The sequence below is a fragment of the Oryzias melastigma genome, linkage group LG14 (assembly GCF_002922805.2).
Source record: "Oryzias melastigma strain HK-1 linkage group LG14, ASM292280v2, whole genome shotgun sequence".
Taxonomy (NCBI): Eukaryota; Metazoa; Chordata; class Actinopteri; order Beloniformes; family Adrianichthyidae; genus Oryzias; species Oryzias melastigma.
Window position 1 is genome coordinate 26,076,781 of NC_050525.1, and position 10,377 is coordinate 26,087,157.

General features: G+C 36.9%; 1 protein-coding gene across 5 annotated transcripts in view; it reads left to right on the forward strand.

Annotated features, from left to right (window-relative positions):
• The window catches only part of LOC112142621 (cell adhesion molecule 1), a 565,507-nt gene that overhangs the window by 524,063 nt on the left and 31,067 nt on the right, over positions 1-10,377 (forward strand). For 3 of the 5 annotated variants that reach the window (XM_024266107.2, XM_024266110.2, XM_024266113.2), the window contains one exon: positions 4,752-4,784. The exons of the other annotated variants lie outside the window; for them this stretch is intronic. In XM_024266107.2, the coding sequence (XP_024121875.1) occupies positions 4,752-4,784 (33 nt within the window). The remainder of the gene's footprint in view (positions 1-4,751; positions 4,785-10,377) is intronic. 5 annotated transcript variants of the gene reach the window in all.

The window sequence follows — 10,377 nt, forward strand, 5'->3', positions numbered from 1 at the left end:
ACCTTTAAAGCTAATCTGTGTCTCATGAGAATCTTCAATTATAGTACTTTAGACCAACGCTATTCTTTATATGACTCAACCTGAACACTGAAGCATGTTTTGATGGATGCTTGAAGGCTTGGATGATATAATAAGCCGTTAAAATAAGACGTTTTTTTGATGTGTGACACCTTTTACTTGTACTTAGGACTATCTCATCAAAAATATAGTTATAAAATACATGTTAGCCCTCCGAATATTTCAGCGTTGGCCTTGTGATCCTTGCATGTTAGTTCTGATCTCAAACCTCTTGTCTGGATGCCTCACAGGCACGTTTCTGCTGCAGCATTATTGGATTTTCTTCTTTTTTTCCTCATACTCCAAATGGACCGCGTCTTTCCTTCAGATGGGCTTTTATTAGGTCATATGTTTCCAGGAGAGGAGCATCTCCGTCTCATCAAAGCTAGGTTTCTTAGATTTATTAACATGCCAGAGAATCCACCGAGGGCTTCCTCCACTCGATGTTTTACTGTCCTGCCGCTTTTTCCTCCTGTTTACACTCAGTCAGTGTAAAATACTGAAGCCAAAGAAACTCTGAGGGCAGAGCTGTTGAAAAAATGCGAGTTTTGCATCCAGATCTATGGAAAAATATTAGTTTTTGATCTTTTTTGTAGTAAATAAAAAAAAAAAAAAAAACCACCTCATACTACAGAATTTAACTCATTTTGGCTTCTGCAGAGGACATTCGGGATGTTTCATTGATACTTAATCTTAAGGGAATGGACCCTTTAAATTGTACTTTTTGGTAAAAAAACAAGAATTAAAACAATTTCTGCATATAAAATAGGGTAAATATAAGAAATATTCTTTATAGAGTGATATTCTTTAAAGGGGATTGATTTTTTTAAATATTGTTTATAGAAGGTTTGATTTTTTTTTATAAGTTTAGTGAATGATAAGTTATAAATTTGCCATATTAATAATAGTTTATTTATATAAACCCCCCAAACTGCATACATTATTAAGAATCTTAACATAAATGTTCATATATTCTTATTTTTTTAGCCTTACATATCAAAAAATAATAAATGAATAATTTAACAAAAAAGTTGTAGGGGTGAAAACTGTAACTTTATTTTCATGACAGGTGCACATGTGAAGTTTTTTGATACGTTAGTCTTTTCTCCACAGAGTGATATGGTCCCGTCCAGTCTGGTATTTTAAGTGTTTTCATTATAAAATGGACCCATTAAGTCGGAGCAAACATCTCTTTTTCACCCCTTCTTGGGTGTAGATCCATTGAAAAATGGAACGGACTGGTTGGGCGGGGCTATGTTAATACAATTTGATTGGCTGAAGGTCATTAAGACAAAAGAAAAGAAAGTGAATTGTATATACAAAGTACTAATGCTCCTTTTACACCAGACACGATTTGGATGCCAAGGGGGGGCAAGTTTTAGTCGATGAAGACACAATCTGAGGTCCTGGAGTTGGATTTGGGCATCAGGCACAGCAAGGTTGACGCATCACATCAACCAATCATGAACTTATCTATGGGCATGTGAAGTTTTCAGTGACTCGATCAGCAGGTAGAAAAAAACATCCAATATGTCCACTTGATGCGAGTATTTTCGTCCTGAACTTCCATCCATTTTCTTAACCCAGTGGGGCTGTATGGTTACCAGAGACTGTCCCGGTTACTGTTGGGCGAAGGCGGGATACACCCTGGACCGGGTCTCATGGAGCACACTGTGAGAGACTGAAGGATCTGGTGAACCCAAACACGGCGAAGTGCTTACCGGCGCCTCTGTAGAGCTCTCCAAGACATATAAACCCAAACTACTCGCACAGCATCATCCATGTTTTCCATGACGAGGCAGAAAAACTTGGTTGGCGGCAAGGCCTGAAGCAGTAAATTTGAGAGGTGGCAGACGCGAATTTGAGGCGTGAATCGCATCTGGTGTGAAAGTATTATTACGGGGTAAAAAATGAGCTGCTGAATGACCTTCATTACTTTCATTGATAGTTTCACTACGCATGTGCTCTTTCACCCCGCCGAGTGGGATTGCATTCTGAACCGGACCGTACAACTCAGTGATTTTTTGATCTAATTTTAAAGGTTCCTGTTGGTTTTTTAATTATAATTATTTAGTTTTTAGCCAAAAAATAAATAAAACTGTCATTCTGTAGGACATAGTTTCTTCAGAGCGGCAGGAGTTCATCAGAAATTCACCTCTGAGTTGTAGACAGGACTGTTGGAGTGGAGCAACCCCACCCCCACTTCCCCTCCCCCGCTGTTTAGAGCTGGGAGCTTGTGCCCCGCCCATTTTCCGTCTATCAAAAATGTTCCTTTTCAAACATGTTTTAAACCGCTTCTGATTCGCAAAAAAATACTCAGCCTAATTGTATTTGTATATGTTCTCCATCATCAGGAAAATGATGTTAAAAGCAGCGTTTTCATCGGCGCAGGTGTTTCCACGCTCGCTTTCTCGGCTCTGGCGAGTCGAACAGACAAACAGAAGGAGAATATTTTCACCCAAACTGTAAAAGTGACATTTTAAGGTGAAGGCAGGGCAGCTCTGAGCTGTTTGTGTGCAAATAACTGCTCGCAACTGAAAAAAAAAACCTAAAACACTATCAGGTTGTTTCGACAAATACCGGAAAAAGACCTCGCACATCCTCCCGTGCAATTTCAGTTTGCATCTTCTGGCAAAAACACGGCAGAAATGTAAACAAGGACAGCCTGAGCCCGACTCGGCGAGGGCAGCCGGAACCTGGGAGAAGAAAAGCGTCTGTGCTGCTGAGCGCTGTTTATGCTATCCTGTAATTGTCCTGCTAAATGCGCTTTTAATGCTTTTATTATGTTAGAATAAAGCGCCTTTATGTACACGGCTTCTTTCAGGGAACGTCTTGGAATGATTATTACCTCCATAGAAAACATAGAAGAAAAGGAGTTAAAGGGAGTGAAGAAGATTCTGTTTTCAAACAAGCTTAAGGCGACACGTTTTACAGAAGGTCCAACTGATAACAAGAACAAATGGAGCGCACACTGACCCCATCTGTGACCCAAAATAGGACGAGTTGAAGAGATGCATGTGGTAACAGTCAGAAAACTCCAAGATCCAGGATAACGCTCGACTTATTAGAGTTCAGAGGTCATCTGATTGATGCTGAAGCTGCTTTTTATTCAATGTTAAATTGATGCCATAAATGTAAATCATTTCAATTTTGAGCATAAATAAACTTCTGGAACTTTTCCATATCATATGAAGTCTTCCTAGAATGTGAGGATATGTAATCTTTGTTTTTCTCTATTTTGATAAAAAATATTTGAATGATTTAATCAAGTTCCATGTATCACACAGACTAGATTATAACAGCTCTACTGTTGGTAATTGATCGATCAGTCGATCGGCTTTATTTCAAGCATAGTTTGTGGACAATACAAGACAAAAAAGTCACAAACTCAAAGACACAATTATTATAGTAACTATAGCTAAAGTCAAGTAGAGTTTGATTGGTTGAAAAGGATACATATATATATATAAAATCCCACTCCTACTTAGTCGCTTCATTTGATAGATTGAAATAGTTTTTATTATCCGGTTCTGATCAGATCAGACTTTACACAGTCACTTATTTGTCTCTTTTTATTTTTTGTGTAAAAAAAACATTAAATTTAATGGTTTTTTTTTTCAATTATTTTAGTTTTAAGCAAACCAGACGGAGAGTTATTTCAAAACGTTTATCTAAACACAAAGTAAAGATACGTAAAATGTGGATCCTTTATATAAAGTAAAATAATAAATTATATCGGCCACTACTTTAAGAAATGCGTTAATATATTACCAGTTAATAAAGTGCGGTGATGAATCATGAACACAAAGTTAACAAGTCATTTATGCCTCATTAACTAACAGCTTGTTAGTTATCTATTGGTTGTCTATAAGACCCATTTACTGTTAACCATTATTCACCAAATCATTTATGACTTATTAATGAACCGTTAATTAAGGATTTATTAACCATCTTTAACTAATAGTTCTTATGAAGAAGTGTTGCTCAAACTTTAACAGTTATTAATGGAACCCTAAAATAATACTCCCACTGTAGAATCTAAACACAAGTGTTTGGCCTCGTGGTAGAGTGTCCCTCCGGAGTCTTCTGGGTTTGAAACCACAGTTGACTCTGGTGTTTCTCAGGAAAGCTTCACTTTTTTGGGCTTCAACTTGAACTTTTTAAGGTTGCAGTGATATCTTTGAAGACTTTTACCTTCAGATTTTTGTAAAACTTATTTGAATTCCAAATGTAGGGAATCATTTCATTAAAATGTTAACAAAGTAGCTTCCATTTATGCTGTCATCTTTACTATTCAGTGAACATAAAGAGACTCCATTGTGGATAAACGCTGTTTCACGGTGGGACAGTTAATATTTTGTCTTTCTCCACATCAAAGCCTCCAGCATCCCATAATAGCCTCCTCCATATCTCCTCCAACAGTCGCCACATTCCCCGGATGGTGGAGCTTCCAGTGTGTCTTGAGAAAGTGCGTTTGTGTGGCGCCTGTGTTTACCTCTGCACTGCCTTTGGTTCCCTTTGATTTCCCTTAAGTCTTATGTCTTTTTGTCGTCTTCTGAATGCTCGCTTATGGGTGTCATTTGTTTTCTCCCCTTCCCTCCCTGCCTCCTCCTAATTTCTTCTTTATTTGCATGCTGTTCCTCCTGTTCCACACCTCCCTCCACAACTGCCATGTCTTCTCCCTGTGTGCACAGACACTGCGCCCAGCACTGAACCTGCAGCTCATGGTTGGTATCTCTATTTTCCTCTTTGTGGCATTTTGATGTATATATTTGTGTCTCTATGCTGACAGCATGCCCTCGCTTCTCTGCTTTGCCAAATGGTTTAGCTCGGTTCTTGTTGCATCTTCAGATTGTTTCTTTTTTATTTAAACAAACAAAAAAGAGGCACTTTTGAAACATTTCTCCATTACTTTTTTTTAACTCCATCTATAATTTTCTGTTTGATTTAACAGTAAAATGATCCTGAAGCAATTAACATAAGTTATATCTAAAAAAAGAATAATCATATTCAACAGAAATTGTAATAATTATAATGAATATTAACATCTTTCACAGTTTCATCACTAAGATGTCAAAGGTGAAGACAAAAAACAATAAAATGAATGCGTGTAAAAAAATAAATATTCAATTTTATTTATATAGCTCAAAATCGCAAAGAAAATTGCCTCATTGGGCTTCAAAATATGAAGAATAGTTAAAAACTAAGACTAAATATCTGCCTTCATCACTAACTTTTCCTGGAAAAGGTCATTTCCTGTTTAAAGCATCATTTCTCAACTAAATGATTTCAACAGTTTTACATTTTCTTTAGTTCATTTTACTGATACTTAAAATCTCAATTGTACATATTTATTTATTTATTTATTGTGGTTAGGCTTTAAATCCTCATGCTAAAGTTCTCAAATTTTTAAAAGTGAGAAAATAAAGCAAAAAAGTCATAATTATGACCCTTCCACCGCCGTGTTTCCACATTACTCTCTCAGATGCTGATTTTCCAGAATTTTTAACTTTATTTTAACAGTAGACACATTTCCATTTATCTTATTTGGCTAAAAGGAAAAAAAGTTCCAGAAGTTTAAATCTTTTTTCATTAAGATTGATGGAAAAAAAGCATAAAAATCTGTTTTTCTATGGAGCTTTTTAGGTCATCTTCTTTCATCATCTTAGGTTGTTTGAAACCACTTTAATAACCATTTACAGACAGAAGTGCTTCTTTGAATTATATTTAAACATAATTACTGCTGAATGAAATTATATATGGAATCTTTATTTTTTTCCTAAAGGTTCATCTAAGGTTGTTTTTACTTTAAAGCCCACTCTGATCATCTTTTCATCTGTTTTTCAAGTGTTCCTCGTGGTCTTTTAATCATGATTATATCTTTTTTTTCCCTAAAAAAAAATATAATACATTTCTAGGACTTTCTGCAGAGTGGCAGGAGTTCATTAGGAATTCACCTCTGAGTTGCAACCCTCTTTTGTTGCTGAGAGCTCTCTGTTCACACACTCTCCTACTAGCTTACAGTTAACATCACTGGTTCAAAAAAACTTCTTTATCCATAAATCCAAGTTTTTTTCAGAAATTGACATGTTTCCATTTTCCAATTTATAATCACAAATTCAATTTGTGAAATTTCCTCGTTAATGTAAACGTACAATCTAGTCATTTACAAGAGGACGCATCGGGATGGAGCGGAGCTGGGAGCACTTTTAATTTCCTACCGATTAACAGCAATTTGTATTAAAAAAATACTCAAAAATGAATTTTTAAGTTTGCGTTTTTTTTATGTCCTCCATTATCAGAAAAAATAAACAATTTTCTAGATTTTCCTAAAGTCCTGGTGTCTGAAAGTGGAGTTTTCTGACTTCTGCAGACGGCGGTCTGATCACTCGACGCTCTGAAACGTTTCACCAACTGACTGATGACGGTGTTCGCCTGAAGGTGCCAGAAAAGCAAAAACCAACACTGATTGTATCAACAGCGTGAGACGTGTTTGTGCGGAGGCAGAAATAACCTCATTTTCTTGCTTTTCTGTCATCCCCTGAAGAGGATACACATCGTTTTCTAATTCTGCCTCATCTGCATCCCTCTTCCATTACGGCTTTTTGGACGAGCGAATTTATGTCCACCAGCTTTCTGTTAATCACAGCGCTCCATCTGAAATTTTTAAAGCCACTTCCCTCACTTATAGGGACTGAATTAGGAGCCAAAATGAGCCCCTAATCAGCTCCTGTTTGTGGTCATTTAGCGCCCTGATTTCATTTAGGCGAATAAATCACTCACACAGGTCAACAAGGAACACAAGCTAATGAAATGATCGTCAAGACGAGCTCGACCCACTTACACTGTGTCCACTCGGCTCATCTGCCTTTTGGTGAAGCTGAAAATGAGCTGCCTGGAAGCTTCATGTTTAAAAACCATTTGAACAAAGTAACTTACCAAACATTATGTATTCAAACAAGCTGTGAGTAAAGTTTTGCACAGAATCTTTTAAAGGGCAACCAAACCGTAAATCAACATTTTTTGTCTGTTGACCTCTATAAACGAGGCTGTAAAAGTTTGGTGCCACATTTTTTGAAAATAAATTGGTTTATTTCCTGACAATATGTGACCGTTGTGTGCTGCCCCCTATAGGTTAAAATGGGGTATTGCAGCTGAATTTTTGTGATTGGTCAACTGGTCCGAGAAGCTTGTTGTCATCAGACTCTGCAGCTCCAGTATAAAAGCCCCGCCCATCTTTGATTCTGTAACGGTTGGTCGTTAGCTTTAGCTTTAGCTTTAGCATGGCTCGTAGGTGTTTTGCTCTCAATCTACTGACTTACACCACTTTGCAGTGGACTTGGAAGTTAGGGAACATTGAGTCCAGGAGACTCTGTCCTGGTGATGGATTTTCAATGAACATTTCACTCTGGATTGTTTGTTTAATACGTTAGCCTTCATTAGCTATGATGCTAGCGGCGTTTTACCACTCTCTGAGACATGCAAATCCTCAGCGGTGCCGGCAGTCCCGCTGTCAGGCATTGTAAAAGCAGCATCTTAATCATTGATATAACAATAGTACTGTATTGGCCCTTGCCTATTCACTGCTATAGACAGGGACGTGCACGCACGGGCGCCATTGCTATCCATTGAGTTGCGTCAACAGTTTCAATGTGAGACATGCAGATATCAACCACAAAAATCGGGCTAGCTCCCGCATTTTTTAACTGATTTTCACAAAACGCAACTCAAATTAAAGCTTAAAAAATGATTAATGTTGTGGCATGTTTACAATTTTATTACCTCAAAAAAAATAAGCTCTAAATAGTGCAAGAACTACCCGTTCTAGTGTTACAGGTACATAAAGCCAACCTGTCAATCATAGATCCAAGCCACACCTCCACCGCTCAGTCCGGCTCCACTAACCCCGCCCCTTTTATTGGCATTTTTCAAATCTGGGCCAAGAATGGGGTCAGCCTCTAACTGCCCTGTTTGGTTACCCTTTAGCTGTTCAGAACCATCATTTTGTTTTTCGTTTTACAAGATTTTCTTAAATTCTGGGACATTTTTGGACGACTTCCTCCAGTTTTCATGTAAAAAAACAAACTTCGCATAATATTTAAGTATATAAGGGGCTATTTATGCAAACATCTGGTTGCAATCGAACCACTTAATATAAATAAAACACAATCCATGAAGATTAGCTTATCACAACCGTGTTTAAACTGAAGTAAAACATCTCTGGATATGTTCTGAACCAGATTCATGTCAGACGATACAGAAATCGTGTTTATTCTATTAAATACTTCCTGTAAGAGATAGTGGAGTCTTGTGGATCTAAAACTTCTTTTCTTAAAAAAAGTGATGATTCCAGAGGAAATTGACTGAGAAAAGCCGCGATCAACAGCTGCTTAATTCATCCGTTCATCAGATCCTGAAAATAAAAACCTCATGCCGCCTGTTTCTCCATAAGATTAGCTTATCACAAACTTCTTTCAACTGAAGTATTTCCAAAAACGTCTCTGGATATGTTCTGAACCAGATTCATGTCAAACAAAACAGAAATCGTGTTTTTTCGTGTAACATTTTTGCTCCGAACTTCATCTGAGATTCAACTGAATCTATGAAAACGGCTTTAGATGTTCTGAGCTGCTGTACTTTGAAGGATTTGCAGCATTTTTGCATCAACTGGACTTTCTTTCGGAACATTACAGAGCATCAAAGAACTTGATAACAAAAAAAAAAGATTTTTGTTGGTGAAATACAGCAAACCTGAACTGTAAAGGTTGTACAGTCTAGCTGTATTGGTTAGTGAAAATACAAACCTTAAGAAAGGAAATGATTTTTAAAAAGGAAACTTCACTTAAGGCCGTGTCACTCTGCCGCTATGTACAATTTGCACATTGTCCATGTATGAACTTTCGTGATAGATGCGTGATATACATAATTAAGAAGTGTTCATAATCGGGTCATTTGTCTTGTATGCGGATGTCCGTCACAGGTTTTACCTGACGGGTCTTCACGTTAATTTGATTTAGTACTGTTCAAAATGTTTGGGAATTACGTTGTTTATGTATATTTTATGTAGTTTATAAAGATAAAGTTTATAGATCGATTCGATTCCAAATATTTTCAATTCTTTCGATCCTCTAAATTCATTTTTCTTCAGTTTTGAGTTTACAAATTTAGACACATTGTTTAGAAATACATTAATAATCTATATATGTTTTGAATATATTTATATTAATCTGATTTATAAGTGAAATAATGAGATTGTTAATATCATACATGGATTCTCTAAAGAAGCTCTAACTAAAATGTTCATATCATTTACATTGTAAACTTTGTTCTGCTTCTCCTGGAGGACGTTTCAGTTTGGCCACTAGGTGGCGATCGCACTACAGCTGGACACTTTTTGCATGAAGAATGAACAAATTGACCACAAACGATTACTTTTAAAAATATTTCCTTAAAAGAGTTTGTAAAATTCTTGTCTGTGAGTTTATAAAGATGTTCATTTAGTCAATAATGTATGTTTACGTCGACCAAGAGTTAGCATTAGCTGTCCTGTGGGAAATTCCATTAAACGTTAGCATCAAGCTAGCGGACTTCAGCACGTTAATCAATTTTATCCACCCAGTCCCATGTCTAATGAACTGTTCAGGCATGTATTGGGGGTTCCCTGTCTCGGCGGGGGCCCCCTGCCAGGCTGCCTCGGCTGGCACCTGACAGCTGACTTAGAACTGGTGCGGACCGAGGGAATCCCACATTCTGAGGGCCCGCGGGAGACGCCACCATGGTGCTGAACACAGTGATTCAGTGGTCCGAATGTCAAAGTGAAGAAATTCAATGAAGCTTGAGTTTACGTGTTCTTTGTGTGGTTTATGTTTTACTGTTTCCTTTGTTTTAGTGTAGCTCATTCGTGAAAATGTTCACATTAATGATAATACACATAAAGGAAATGGTATGGTCGAGCGGGGTGGGGTTATACAAATTCACTTCCTGTCAGGTGATCTCTTAATGTTTAGTTATCCTGTGTTTGACATGTCTTTATGGAAGTAAACTTCTCGTGATTGATTGTATCGCATATGAATTTACTCTTTACTTTTGATTGCTTAAAATAAACAAATTCTAATCTAATCTAAAATAACATCAAAGACTTTTACCATGTATATTCACATATGACTAATTTTCATCCATGTAATAAGTGTAAATCGTACAATGACACGGCCTTTAAATTCTGTTTTGCCAGAAAAATCATTTTATTAGGCGGCAAAATATTCTTCTTTAAAGAAAACAGTTCTTACTTTCTATAAAAAAATTCTTAACATAAAAGACAGT